The sequence below is a fragment of the Monopterus albus genome, unplaced genomic scaffold (assembly GCF_001952655.1).
Source record: "Monopterus albus unplaced genomic scaffold, M_albus_1.0 scaffold41.1, whole genome shotgun sequence".
In the NCBI taxonomy this organism is placed as follows: Eukaryota; Metazoa; Chordata; class Actinopteri; order Synbranchiformes; family Synbranchidae; genus Monopterus; species Monopterus albus.
The window spans coordinates 2,231,069-2,245,776 of NW_018127921.1; the positions used below are offsets into that span (position 1 = coordinate 2,231,069).

The window sequence follows — 14,708 nt, forward strand, 5'->3', positions numbered from 1 at the left end:
TATACATATACACACACACACACACATATATATACATATACACACACACACACACATATATATACATATACACACACACACACACATATATATAAATAAAAAAATAAAAAAAAAACACTCACCAGCGAGGAAGAGGACGTGCGAGTTCTTGTTTTCTGGAACTTTGTCTGAGCGTTCGCACGGCTGCATTCCCAGGAAGCTGATGATGTTACCCACAGCCTCTGTACATGAAAGCCACAGATAATGATGCTCTATGATATGATGCATTTAGGGACTGCATACATAAAATCCAAGAAATACCATGTTAAAATTAAAACTTGCTTCTATTTTCAAATAAATCTTTTTTTTTAACTCTGCCTACCCTCTAGAGTTCGTACAGATGCCAGGGCAAAGGTCTCTTCCTTCTCAAATTCATCTCCCACTTCCTCCCACGCTGCTCCAAAGTTTGGTTTCAAAACCTTCTGTATGTGGTCGGCAACAGTCACCTCCAGGTCCTCCAACTAATGATGCACAGAGCAAGGAAAGATAACATGTGGACAGAAGGTCCAATGGTGAGAGATGGAAGAAAAGGGTACAAAAACAAAAGACAGAATGACATAACTGCTGAAAACACTTAAGACTGTCATCTGTGGTAACATTTTGATAGTGTGCAGATAACTATGATCACATACCACATACTCGTCGTCATACCCATCCTCGTCTGGCTCTCCTGTGTTGGGGTCACAGTCTTTGACCAGGTACTTCATAGTACAGCTAAAGGTACAAGACACTGTGGACAGACGGGACATATTTCAAAACTTTCTTTAGTCTTTAGCTAGGCTTGCACCTTTGGGCTGCTGTATGACTGAATAACTTGTTTGTGCTCTAAATGGCATTCATATCCTGCCGTCACTGTTAAGAGTCCCAATAAGCCCTGTAATGTCCCAGTGTTCCTACCAGCGGTGGGGTCATCATCAGGCAACCGGACCAGAGTGTAACAAGAACCAGGCTGACTGTAGGGGAGGCTGGGGGCAGGGATGTAGTGTATCACCTCATAGGCCTCTGATGGTTCCATTTGTACTACCACCTGACAAAGAACCACAAAACTCCAAGTTAATAAAACAAAAATGATCATGAAAAAATCCCCCAATAGAAATCTCCTTCCAGCTGGTACCTTCTGCAGAAGCTGGTCATTCAGAGTGTTTGTGCAGTCGAACTGGAACACCATGTGTCTAGTGAAGGTGTGTTTGATGCAGCGCACCACGTATTCTGTCTCAGCCTCTGTCAGCTGGACTGGCTCAGAAGACTTGAAGAGTGGGCCGAGACCCTGGAACTCTGGGATGGATGCCAGTTGCTCTGTCAGAGGGACGAAAAGCAGAAAGATTAATACAAAAACAGGAAGACAAAACACATTTCATTCAAGATGTCCAGTCAGACCCATGTATTGCATCAGAAGGCAAATATCAGTGTCTAATTGCATCATCTATGTTTTGAACCCCATAAAGCACACTGTGTTCATGTCATACCCTGATAAATGTCCTGGCGTGATGGGGCCAACCTTTCTGGCAATTTGCTGGTAGCAACAGGGGAGATTTCTAGGAGGAAATAAAACATGACAGTTTCTCAGCTGAGTATGAAGATCAAGAGGAACTCTGTGCAGGTTAGTGTAGAGCAGTAAATAGCTATGTGGTTGTACCTGTTTTCTGTTCTGTAATAGAAGTGGTAGCCAGGGGGACAGTCTTCATGTCGAAGGCTTTCTCTGAGGGCTCCAAAGTGTACTGGTGGAGAGACTTCTCCAGGCCCGGGATCGAAACAGACAGACCTGAGAGCAACATGCAGAAGAGGCTCAACACTTAACTTGTTAAGTGTTTGCCCTATGAGCTGCCTGACAGGAGCCCAAGCAAGGCACCTTCACATGTAACACTGGAAAATTCTTCCAGCCAAAGCTCCTGACTGTTAAACACAGAATGGAGCAGTGTGCGTCTTTACCATTGAAGATATAGGCAGCATTCAAAGCCTTCTGCTTCTGCTGTAGCACATTCATGTAGAATGTAGCTCTGTCTCGCACCTCATCATCACTGTCCATCATACACCTGTGAGAGCACAAGTTAAAGTCAAACTACATCACATAGACATTGTGACACAAATGTGTAGTGTAGGGTCTATGTTACATTACAAGTCTCACCAATATTACCAATAATTTAACCAGTGTCCTTTCAGTGTTTTGCATAGACAGATGAAATGTGGTGATGCAGTGTTACACAAGAAACAAGCAAAGTAATGACAGTTAGTACCTCTGCATGAGAACCAGGACGCTCGGGAGGAGGTCATCATTCTGAGCTCCAAATTTAGCCAAAGCACTGACTGCAGCTGAGAGTGGAAAAAGAAACCACAGTGCTTACAAAATGCCATGACAATAGTGTGAATATGAATCAAACTGCATGTCATGTAACTAATGCCCTGCTGAATTAAGAGTAGCACTGATGTAGGCACTTGGCTTTGATATTTAAGGTCAGCCTCTGGAGTCTGATCACATGTGAAATTACCAAAAATTCAATGCTATACTACACTGTTGCATTCAGTCTCACCTGCACGAACAGCCTCACTCTCCAGCACCACTCTGTTAAAGATGAAGCGGATGTACTTGGATGGCTGGGGGGTGCGTGGGCCCTCTTTGCCGAGCAGGTGCAGGATTTTTGTGGCTAACACTGTGTGCTCGCAGTCCTCAATGAACTCACAGAGGTGGGCCAAGCCAGTCTCTTTGCTCTCTGGGTTCTCCTCAATGATACTGATGATGCAGTCCACGATGGCCCGCTTGTATTCAAACCCGCCCTGCAGGGAGAGGAGAGATGGTCGCTGTGAGTCTTGTGCACTAGCAACTTTTCTGTATCGATCATGCTAAAGCAAAAACCAAAGCATGAAGCAACAACTTGCATCATCTCTGAGCATGTTGGACAAGAAGTTCATCATGACGCTGTGCTTCCTGGGATATTTCTGACAGAGAGCGCTGATGGCCTGCACCACCACCACCTGGAATAAACAAGCATCAGGGACAGATTTGTGACAAAAGATAACAGCACAAAAATAACAGGATTTTTGAAAAGAGGATCAATTAGGAAATATCATTTTAGATTTTAATCTTCTGTGGCCATAGAAGCTGAATCCAGAGAATTAAAAACAAAAAAGAAAAAAAAAAGCTCATCCTGTCCACATTGTTGCCTTCAACAAATATTGAATGACAGTGGAAAAAAACATTAAGGCATAGGACATTTACAACTTAAATGTCAGCCTAGTCTTCATTTCCTGATTTAACGTATGAGAAGTTGCTTATAAATAAAAACTGAGGATATTTCAACAGTGTAAAATGGGATCATTCTATTCCCGATAGCAGCTGCCCACCTGGTGTGTATGGATTTTATTCTACTTTGTCATTAAATACAGCCTAAAACTCAACTGAAACAAAAATGTCTGACCTTGAACTCATCCGAGATCTCAGAAACAAATGATGAGATCTGCTTCATCAGTCTGTCCACACTGCTCTCACTGCCAGTCTTGAGCAGAGTGGTGATGGCCAGTGTGGCAATGCTGCGGTTCGAGTCAGTGATCAGGTTCTCCAGGTCCAGGTTACAAGCAGTGACGGCTGACGGATGCTTCATAGCCACCTGGTGGACACAAAGGAAATGTCAGTTTAGTTCATACAGCATTACTATACACCATTTACTTTATTTTGAAATATAAATGATGTGCTGTTAAGAAAGATAAAAAAATAAAAGTACTGCAAAGCACTTTCACTCATGCCTTAAGTATGGGAAATAATAAAGAACTTCTGAATAACTCTGCATGATATCTTTTTTGACAAATGCAAGTGCTGTGTGCTGATACATCACTGACCACACCATACAGAGGAGGAAGCTGTACCTTGTTGAGGGTCCTGACTGCAGCATATCTCAAAGCAGCTTTAGGAGAACTACAGAAGAGCTGCAGCACTGCAGGAGAAGACAAATATTTATTTGATTAGACCCATAAGCACATTATATAAGAAGAATATCTCATTTTATATCATTCAAACATCACGTCTCAGAACAACATTTCTACTGTTGCCAAAATTAATCACATAATTAAACAGTTATACTATGAATCAACAGTACAGACACATAGCAAAATGTAGCAACAGCATCAATGAGATGTGGATGCACAACTCACCTGACACAGCAGGTGCCAGCTCCCTGGCAGTACAGTTGGGCATATGGACAATGGCAGAAGCAGCCTCATACACCACCATCTCATTCTTGTTCCTCAGGCAGCTCTCAATAAAGTCAAACAAGGGGCTGTCATGACTGTAAACATGAAGATACAACATGCCATTAACATGTTACATGAGTTTAGTTCCATTCAGATACCAGAGATGACAACAAATGTATTGCTAGAGAATCAGCTGTGCTATGCAAGTACCTAGATGTCCCTGTGTGAGTCTACTCACCCTCCCTCTGTCTCGTCCAGCAGTTTGCTGGCGATCCGGATGAGCATGCAGTAGGCAAAAGGAGACTTGAGACCAGACTTAGTGAACTTGTTGAGCATCTTGGTGACAGCAAGACGATCATTCTTTCTGAGGTGGTACAACAGACCCAGGGCATGGTACTGGAGGACATGACATACAAACAGTTTTAAAATTGAGCACAGGCAAAAACAGCTCTTACCAGTTTGGCTTGATTTGAACTCCACTGACATGTTAAAGAGCCAATGGCATGCTTTTTCTGTTTTCTGACCTATCTACAATGTTACAATGATGAATTATCATCTTAAGCATGACAAAGCTCAAAAATGAGGTGTACCTATGTTATTGCACTTCTATGTAGAAGCAACTCAGTTTATACAATTCTTGCTGACGAAACCTTTTTCCAACTAGGGTAAATGGTAATGGCAAATGGTTTTATACTTGTATAGCGCCTTTCTATACTTTACAGCACACCCAAAGCGCTTTCACATTACTCGGCCATTCACCCATTCGTACTCACAAATGCTCACACATTCACACACTGGTGTTACCACCGGGAGCAACTGGGGGTTCAGTGTCTTGCTCAAGGACACTTCGACATGTTCACTCACATTCACTATTTTGGGAATGTGGTTGCCTGTAACTTGAGGGGTTTGTAAGGGAAGACGCAGCGATCACCGGTTGGATTTACCCGACCTTGGAGCTACCTGAAAGGGAGTGATGTTTCCACTACTCAGTGGGACTAAATGGGAAGTTTAAAAAAAAAACACACACACACACGCTGCATGCCTGTTAATGTGTTGTTTGTGTAGACAGAACTGTTGTAAGGCTGGCGAAGTTAAAATATGGGGTTTCTAATTACTCGCTTTGTTTAGAGTGTTACACATCTCTTTTCATCGGTACATATACTATTGTTTACCTACCTATGGAGAAATTCAAATTAATTAATGTCATTACAGTTTGCTGTGTTGTCGCCTTCATATTATGGCTCGAACACGTCTGGTAGGACTTGAGGTATTGTCATTGTCATCTTATTTGTCAAAGTTATTTTGTTTATGCATTGTTGTAGCTTCCTGACCAGCAACAGGAGGAGGCTCTCCTTGTGATATTGGGGTTTATCATTATGCAATAATTACAGACTATCTGGAGTTATGATGTGTGCAAAGCCAACCTAGAGGTACTCAAGATTAAAAATTAAATGGCTAGAAATGAACATGCCACAAACACTTTAAATTCATGGTTGTCTACACACGCAATTACTGGTTCACAATGACATGATTATGAATTTCCAAGTCTGTATGCATGTCTGCACTACCCACCTGGACCATAATGTTGTCACTGGAAGCCGCCTCCTGGGCTTCATTCACCCAGCGCTTCACCACATCATAGCTTATCTTCACCATGTGCTAACAGCACAAAAACAGAAGAACATCACCCACAGCCAATGCTTATCAAAGTTTGTCCTAATAAATTACATTTTCTGGATTTGCAGTGGATTAGTGTGCGTCATGCCTTACCAGTGAGGAGACCAGAGCTGAACTGGACACACTGGGAACTTTATCAACAATAGCCTGCTTCATGTACCTCTCAATGGCCTGCAGCATGGTGGTCTGTGGGGAAGACAGGGAAAGTGTAACAAAAGATACAGCATTTTTTATGAATTATGATGCATTTTCTTAATTAGAGTGCATTAAGTTAATATACTTTAATATATAGAATGTTTTTGGATGTGATGGCAAAGCAAACAAGAGGTAAGAGGAAGGAAACAAAACTCACATCTGTAATCCTGCAGAGGGCTCTGATAGCAGGTCCTCGGTAAACATCTTCCTTCCCAGTCATGTCCTTGGTCAGGCTGTAAAATACCATGTAAGAAATAACTAAGCTCAATAAGAAAATGATTTGCAAAATATTCACAAAAAAGTTGCTCTTGTCATCAGATTTCAACAACATTAGAACCATCTAATTTTTGAATAGCTACATGTTACATCATGAACCCTGGTGTTACTGGATCATAATAGTTGCATTCAAATAACAGATGTTAAGAGAATGTGAGCAAACTGTTTCTGCCAAGAAGACTCCTCCTGCGTGAGATATCAATGTTTGCAAACAGGCAATACTCAAAGCCATTTGACATCTTGATACAAACCTGCTAGTGACAATGATGACATCCTCAGAGATGTTGGCCATCTCTTTAATGGTCAGGTAGCACATCCTCCTCAGGGTTTGCTGAGGAGGACAGTATAAGAGCATATTTAAATTTTAACACTGCATACATACAGAACAGACTGATACTATCCTGCTCGACCTAAGACGGAGTTTAAATGTTTAAACAAACTAATGATATCTTACATCATTGGACTGAAAGAGTCTGGTCATTGCAAAGAAAGCCTCTGTTGCCTCTGTGGTCCCAAAATGTTCTCCCTATATAAACATGGGGAATAAGAGGCAAGATGTTTAGATGGGTGGACAGACACTAACTCAACACATTCAAATGAATAACCATATCTTTGTATTTTTGACTTTGTACCTGGTTGAGAAGGTAGATAATCTTGGTGAGAATGTGGAGACATCTTCTGGGATTGATAGGAGTCTCATTGAAGATGCGTGCCTGCCAACAAGAAGCGTCACCTTAGCTAATTTCAGGGATTTTTCTAATATCGTATATGATTTATTCAAGAGCCAAGTCAAGTCAAGTCAAGTTATTCTAACTTCTGTCTCATATGTGCAAAATGTAAGCAAATTTTAATGCCAGTTTTACCTCCTGCAACACGGCACTCTTCTCCAGGTTTTGGAAAGGGTTCGACCCACTTCCTAAATGTCAAAACAGTAGGATCAGACGTGCACAGCAATTGAACGTAGCATATGCTAATGTTACACATACGAATGGCTCAACAACTAAAACACATGCACACAGATCGTTAAATTGGAGCACACCTTCATTAAGGTTAATCCGTTTATATTTCCTGCTCACCTTCAGAGAAGGCACGTCTACTACCAAGCAAAACTATGATGACAATATGCAAGTGACAATGCCTAGCTTGCAATGCTAATATGAGTAATACGCTTAAACATTAAAGGACTAGTGTTGGTGTTTTGTGTCAAAAGAAAACACCAGTTACAAATTTAAGTCAATCAGTTCACACCTGGCCTTTACAACAACTAGAATATCATAAATTAGCAGGTTACTTTATTCTGACAGGTAGCGTTAACCTTGGCTAGTCGGCTAACAAGACGCTAACAGGCTAGCACTAAAGCGATTAACATCTTGTCAGTCCAGACACAACTTGGGTAATTAAAACATTTTCACTATTTAACGTAATAATTCTTAAACCTTACCAGACTCCTCGTCCTTCTTATCAAACTTTTTAATCATGTTGTCGGAATGACGCTAATGGATGAGGGCAAAAGATGCTCTCAGCCTCGCTCCTCAGAAAAGCTACTTCCACGTAGCCAAACTGAAAACTCTCTTCCTGTCGGAAGGTCCACGTCGACGGAACATACGACACACGCAGAGCTCCTTATGGCCAACAGGGGGCGCTGATGTCTATGTTAGATTATTACAAAGCGCAGTTTATTACACAATATTTTTGCCATTATTCAAAGTGAACTAAAAAGGGTACCTACAGATCGGTTTTGGTGTTCCTTAGGCCAAATAAAATTAAATGAAAAGTATACAAAGTTGAAATGAACGTTTTCCAACAACATATAGAGGCTGTTGGGAAAAATTATTAACAAAGTCATACTTTAAGGTTGATTCTAACATTTGATTGAATTAATAACTTAATTAGTAAAAGATTGACACTATGTTTGTTGATTAGTTAACCTGTGTGTTTACTTTGTTTGCGTATGATTATTCTATCATATTAAGAAAACAAATAATTAAGATTCAGTTTATAGCACACATAAGTTTACCTACGTACTGTATATGTCACAGTTATGTTTACATAATTAGTTGAGTATATCATTTTATGTGTTCATTGAATTCCTGGTCAGTATTTACTGTGTTAGCCAACTGGGGCACTGTTTAACATCAAAGGGACTTGTTCACTACAACACTAAGTTTTATTAGGTTTACAGCTTTGACAAGGAGGGTCCACAGATACTTTATTATCTCCACCTGGCTGAAGAAATCAGGGAAATTTGGGGTTACTGGGACACCAAGAGTAATAAACAGAGGTTAGACCTAGAAGCCAGGAAGAGGAGATAACTTCAAAGGCAGGACCATATACATACACACACACACACAGGCAAGACAGTTTAATTAGCCAAATGGAAAGCCATGTCTCATATAGTGTAGTTAGTAACAAAGAAAGAAGTGAGCGTGTAGGACTTTAGACAGAGTAGAATTTCCTCCCTCTTTAGGAAGCTGCATTTTCCCATTGGAGCAGAAAGGACACAGGAGGAGGACGGATGGATAGATGGACCAATGGAACAGCACGAGAGGACCAGACCAACCCCAATTGCACATTCGAATTGTATAAAATTAATTGAGTTTAGGAGGACAGGCTTCAACTGCTCTGAAGGCAGACTGAACGGTTTTGTTGTTGTTTGGTAGGGCTTCAAATAAATGGAACCCAGAGCTCTGTAAATTGCTTTATTCGATGGTCCATTCAGTTATGATAATAAATGTTTGAAAGGTGACATTTGACTCCGATTATTCTTCATAAAAGAACACGCAGGACAGATAAAGTCCGACAAGGCCCAGGCCTGTACATTATTTCTTTCATATGAGCAGGAACCCTCATGGAAGGACAAACCCCTGCATGGTATGTACCACTGTCAGATAGAAGAAGTGGGTGATAGTGAAAAATCCTACCAGTGGCTGGACAAAGCTGGACTGACAGACAGCACAGAGGCACTAATCCTGGCAGCACAGGAACAGGCTCTAAGTACAAGATCAATAGAGGCAGGGGTCTACCATACCAGACAGGAAGCCTGGTATCAGAAATCAAGCCCGAGCTTGAAGGAAGGAATAGGACCACTCCAAAGTGGGGGTGGGGGAATTTGGAAGTAACTTAACTGACAAAGTGAACCTGGAACTTTTGGATCCCAGACATTAAAAGTGGGTGCCCACTTTGCCTGTTTGCTTTGGAGGACATGGAAAAGTATCAGAAAGACCAAAATGGCTGGAATGAGTCCAGTATAACAGTGTCCAGACAAATATTCAAATTTACTCGAAACAACAGCCAAACTGGATGAATGAAAAATAAGGGCATGCTCATTTTATATGCTTAGAAGAGAAACCTGTGGGCTGCACAGGAGGATCTGATTTACCACCCGGGGTGTACCTTCCCAGAGTCACCACAAGGTGTCGACAATCATCTGTGTCCTGAGACGTGGCAGGCGAACTGTTCTGCCAATATTGTTACTTTTTTTCGTTAACTATACTTTTCTATACAATTATTTGCTAGTTAGTGGCAGACATACACAGTGAGACAAAAAAGATCTTTGATGCCAGTGTATAACTCAGACCTTGTGGGTAAATTAGTATACAGGAATAAATAATGGTTATTATTCAAAATATTCTGGAGGCAAATTTATGTACTTACATTTGCTTTATTTGAGGAAAAATAATCCTTTATTTTGAGTATAAAAATAACAGACATTTGAGGAACACATATATTCTCATGCATTAGCATTTGACTGTATTTCATGATCTTGCAGTTGATTTGTACAGTAGTTCAGTGTTGTGTTTGTGTCACTGTTTATGTTTTGCACAACAATCTGAAATCATTATAGGCTTCAATGAAAACTGGAGAACGACAAAACTCCCTTTAAAAAATTGGTGAAATAAATTGGAAAATGAAAATTAAAACATCCTTATGAAACAAATTTTACTTTGAAACTATAGTATTATGATTATGCAACAGAACTACAAAACATTTCATTTGTCTTTTACTAAAATACAAATAATTCTGCTTTGTTCTTCTAGTTTTGTCCAAGGTTTTAATTTTCATGACTCTGGGGCAAACTAACTACATTAAACATTCATTTTACTGGAAAAGATCATCTAAGGGCTCAAAGCCTTAAGGCAACCCATGTTCATCTTGAAAATAACATTGATTTTGTCCTTATTGCTTTATTGCTCTGTTGTCTTGATTCAAGATAGTGACACGGTGGCTACAAAATGTCTGATACGGCAAAAGAAACAAATAAATTATTGAACTTTAGAAGAGAATTTCAGATAACTTTGTGAATTTGACATTTTGTGATGTAGTCAGCTAAAAGTTGTATCATTTGTGAGCTTGAAGCTGAGCCCAAACCAGAAATTAGGAATCATCATCCAACTTTTAACCAGAACTTTTCATTAGTTCACATTGTTTATTTTCTGTAAAGAACATTTTCCCAGTGTTTTGATTAGTTAAAAAAAGATATAAGCCTTAACTTCAATACCATTTCATATGAGAGCTATTATATTATTGCAGTATGCTTCTTTCACCTGTAATAAGACTGGGTATTTAAAATGAAATGTTCCCCTGGAGAAACAACTCAAAGTCATTACCTTACAAGCGAATACGAAATAATTCATTACATTTGAATTACGAGGCCAACGCTGGTCATGGCTGCTTGTGAAATGAAAATTGTCCAACATGTTCACTTTCTCCGTCCAATTTGCGCCAGGAGACGTGCGTTCTCAGCCGCTTTGGCTCGCATGTTTTTGGCCTTGGCTACATCAAAAAGGACGTTCATGATGTTGGTCGGGACGTCCAGGGACAGGGTCAGCCTGCTCCTCCGGTCCCCTTTGCTGCTGTTACGGAGCATTTGCCCTCTGAGCTTCGTCCGGCTCGTGAAGCGGTAGTTTGTGGGACTTGAAGTCCTTTTTAATCGGCTGGACTCCGCAGAAGCAGAAGTGGAAGAGGAGGTGAGATACTCCGCGGATTGAAGTTGGGACCCCAAGCCGTCCACGGAGGAATAGCCCAGCTCGCTTCGGACCCCGACTGCCACCTGGTCGTCGCAGAGGAAGTCTGAGCGGGTCTGGTAGAGGCGGAGGCACAGACTGGAGGTCGGTGTGCACAGAACCGAGAGCAGCAACAGGGTCTTCAGGGACGACAGCATGCTGTGTCCTCTGGGACCGACACCAGTAAAGAAGGAGAGAGAAAAGAATGTTTACTTCATGCTGTTTAGTTGTTCTTCTTCCCCTAGCCTTTAACAATGCCCATCTTAACAAGACAGAGGAAGTCAGTCAAACAGGTTTCTCGTTAAAAACGAGCGAAATCGTCTCCTTCACATCATATCTGTATTCTCTTGTTAAAAACAGAATTGTAGAGCTTTAAGATTTTAAGTTCCATAGTTCAGAGCAAGTTTAGCTCGTGTCATCAGAAACACGTCAAAGTTTTTACGCAAGAAAGTTTAATGAATGAAACATGCCGTTTTCATAAAACTTACCACACGTGTCCTATTGTATAATGAAAGTACAGTTGGTGAGGTCAACTAACACGTATCCTTACAAAGAAAACTCAAACAGACAGTCAGCCTCAGGAGTAAAATCTTTATAAGAAATCCTCCTAAACTAGTGGTGTGCGTGGAGGTCAGCAGTGCGCGCTGTCTGACCAGCAGTGTGTCTCGTCCATTCCCACTGCATTCATTTAGTAGGAGCCATCAAACTGCAACTACGCCAGCAACAACGTCATTCCGTTGACAAATTGGTTTGCTATAAAATACCCCATTGGTTGTGATGCAGTGATGTAGCGGCAACAAAAAAAAGTTGACACGTGACCTCTTCACGACCACACACAAAGGAAAAACTTTGATGCAGCCCGTTTTTAGTGTGTTTTATTATGCAACTACAGTGTCTTTCCCTTCACATGATCATTTTTAGAACGGCTACAGCTGCCAGACACGTTACAGGGCTGGTCTGTAAGATTGCTTGTTCAGAACCATGGACAGCTTCCCTTCAGAACCATGGACAGCTCCCGTTCAGGACCATGGACAAAAGTTTTGCAACACTGTGTTAAACTCTAAGCAAATTTAAGTCTAAAGAAGAAAGCCGCTCTTTATTTTATACAGCATCATACCAAAGTCACATACTGTCTAAGACACTGAAGTTGCATAGTTTAATGCCACTTTACTTATCTGTTTACCTAGGAATAATTTGGCATTTAATGTTTTCAGCTGAACAAATAACTGGCACATTAATTGATAATGAAAATGTTTTACCACCTTCTAATGAGGTGGGCTATATTGTGTGTTTATAGGTTGGGATAACAAAGCATTGTTTTATGAATATTTTATAAGCCATTAAGCTTTGGAATCCCAGGATTTTTATTTAATTTCACATTATAAAAAATACAAATGGCAAGACAACAACTCTGCAATAATAAAGCTAAACAAAGAAGGAAAACACAATAGATTCAAAGTAATTTAAGCTATATTTTATTTAACCAAAGGCAAATATAACTTAATAAATGCCCCTATACTGTGTAATTCATTGGTGGGTGTTTGTGAAGACAAATGGAGGGTAAATGGTAAAAGACATGACCACATTGTGTCAATCAACTTCTTACTGTGAGCACTGGAGTCCTACTTGAACACAAAATTAGAAAGTTGGTTTCTTCACATGTTCTCCTTTTATCCTCACTTCTCTCACTGGACAGAAGTGGTTTGGATAAGGGTGATGCTGATGATGAGGAACACTTGAGATATGAAAACAAGTTTTAAGAAAACTCACAGTTATTTGGTTTGGAAATATATATCATCTGATTTATACGTAGACCTATTTTTTAACCAAGCAAGACTAAGAGTCTTCAGCTGTGCGATGTGCTCTGAGACCATTTAGCATACACTTGAGCTAAATGCTAACATCAGCATGCTAACATGCTCACAATGACAATGAAAATATGCTAACATGCATGCTATTTGCTAATTAGCGCTGAACACAGAGTAGAGCTAAATCTGAGTTGCATTAGTTTGCTGATATTTGGTCATAAACCAATATTGGATGAATTAAAATTCTGACCTGATGACAGCATTAGATAAAAATTTAAGGGCTCACCTACATTTTTTTATTAATCCCAAGAGACATGGGTGTCTGTAACAAGTTTCATAGCAATCCACTGAAGAGTTAAGACATTCTCTTTAAACTGCAAATATGAATCTCATGCTGCAATATAGGAAACGTTAGAGGGTCACCAAAGATCTCAGGAATCATTCTCTGGGTATTACAAATCTCTGTACTGCATTTTCAAGCAATTATTCCAGCACATGTTGACACATTTCCCAGGACAAGTGAAAACTTTGACCTGCTGCTAGCTCTAGTGGGAAAGTCAGAGGATCACCAGAATCATTAGGAGTTAGTACTTAGATTCTTTACTTAAGTACATGTAACAGTACCAGAGTTTAAAAATACTCTGTTACAAGTAAAAGGTCCTGCAGTTCAAAATGTTACTTAAGTAAAAGTACAAAGGTATTAGCATGAAGTACCAAAAGTAAAAATATACATTATACTGAATGGCACATTTCGCATTCTGTTATTTCATATTATCACATTTAATGTTGCAGCTGGTAATGGACTAGCTGGTAATGGTGGTGCTAATTTGAAGAACTGCTGGGAAGCTTGTGACTTTCCCAAAGAAGTAACTTAAATATCTAATAAATGTAGAGAAGTAAAAGTACAATATTTGCTACTAAAATGTAATGAAGTCAAAGTATGAAGTCGCAGAAAATTAAAATACTCCATACCAATCTCAAAAGGTACAGTACTTGAGTAAATGCACTTAGTTATTTTCCACCTCTGACTATGAATATTTTTACCAATGTTCATGCCAGTCCATCCAATAGTTGTTGAGTTTCTACAGATGATTTGAAAGCTTAAAAAGTGTTACGTTTTTTGCAGTGTGGGCCTGTCTAAGGTTGGCAAGGGGTTTTGCAGAACAGCCCATCACTGTAGACTGTGTAATCATATCTTTCAGATCTCTGAAGCACCTTAACAAGCAGGTGTAGATTACAGAGCAGAATCATAACTAATAGAAAGGAATCAATTGGAAGCTTATTGATGAAAGACTCATATGTAACTTTGAGGTGAATGAAAATTCTGCCTTAAATGGGTTTTTTTTTCTCCAAGGAGCCTTTTGAGGAATTGACTGTTGCAGCATGTTACACTGTAGATGCTAAATTATAATTGCAAATGTTATGAGTATTCAGCCCCAACTAAAAAAGTATTATGTCAATCACTTAAAAGCTGGTAATATAAGTTGTCGTGTAATCTCTCACGTCACAGTGCCAACAAAAAAAAAAA

The 14,708-nt window shown here is 40.0% G+C and overlaps 2 protein-coding genes across 2 annotated transcripts in view; both read right to left on the reverse strand.

Annotated features, from left to right (window-relative positions):
- copg2 (COPI coat complex subunit gamma 2) overlaps nt 1-7,949 on the reverse strand; it is a 9,636-nt gene extending 1,687 nt beyond the window's left edge. The window contains exons 1-23 of the mRNA XM_020599555.1: nt 7,811-7,949; nt 7,233-7,285; nt 7,002-7,082; nt 6,824-6,895; nt 6,621-6,700; nt 6,251-6,326; nt 5,992-6,084; nt 5,794-5,880; nt 4,460-4,617; nt 4,183-4,316; nt 3,898-3,965; nt 3,453-3,641; nt 2,914-3,009; nt 2,568-2,811; nt 2,274-2,349; nt 1,969-2,072; nt 1,676-1,801; nt 1,506-1,574; nt 1,154-1,335; nt 937-1,066; nt 672-769; nt 362-500; nt 123-221 (exon numbers count right to left, since the gene is read on the reverse strand). Coding sequence (XP_020455211.1) covers nt 123-221; nt 362-500; nt 672-769; nt 937-1,066; nt 1,154-1,335; nt 1,506-1,574; nt 1,676-1,801; nt 1,969-2,072; nt 2,274-2,349; nt 2,568-2,811; nt 2,914-3,009; nt 3,453-3,641; nt 3,898-3,965; nt 4,183-4,316; nt 4,460-4,617; nt 5,794-5,880; nt 5,992-6,084; nt 6,251-6,326; nt 6,621-6,700; nt 6,824-6,895; nt 7,002-7,082; nt 7,233-7,285; nt 7,811-7,847 — 2,491 coding nt within the window. The 5' untranslated portion in view covers nt 7,848-7,949. The remainder of the gene's footprint in view (nt 1-122; nt 222-361; nt 501-671; nt 770-936; nt 1,067-1,153; nt 1,336-1,505; nt 1,575-1,675; nt 1,802-1,968; nt 2,073-2,273; nt 2,350-2,567; nt 2,812-2,913; nt 3,010-3,452; nt 3,642-3,897; nt 3,966-4,182; nt 4,317-4,459; nt 4,618-5,793; nt 5,881-5,991; nt 6,085-6,250; nt 6,327-6,620; nt 6,701-6,823; nt 6,896-7,001; nt 7,083-7,232; nt 7,286-7,810) is intronic.
- A 2,085-nt stretch (nt 7,950-10,034) lies between these two features.
- On the reverse strand, nt 10,035-12,037 carry ucn3l (urocortin 3, like). Its single transcript, XM_020599607.1, has 2 exons — nt 11,861-12,037; nt 10,035-11,540 (listed from the first exon to the last, which is right to left on the reverse strand). The coding sequence occupies exon 2, from the start codon at nt 11,528-11,530 to the stop codon at nt 11,069-11,071; it is 462 nt and encodes a 153-aa protein (XP_020455263.1). The 5' UTR covers nt 11,531-11,540; nt 11,861-12,037; the 3' UTR covers nt 10,035-11,068.
- Nucleotides 12,038-14,708: the final 2,671 nt, after the last annotated feature.

Excerpts from the sequence above, each read along its gene's own strand:
- ucn3l (XM_020599607.1), bottom strand. The coding sequence starts at position 11,530 with ATGCTGTCGTCCCTGAAGACCCTGTTGCTGCTCTCGGTTCTGTGCACA.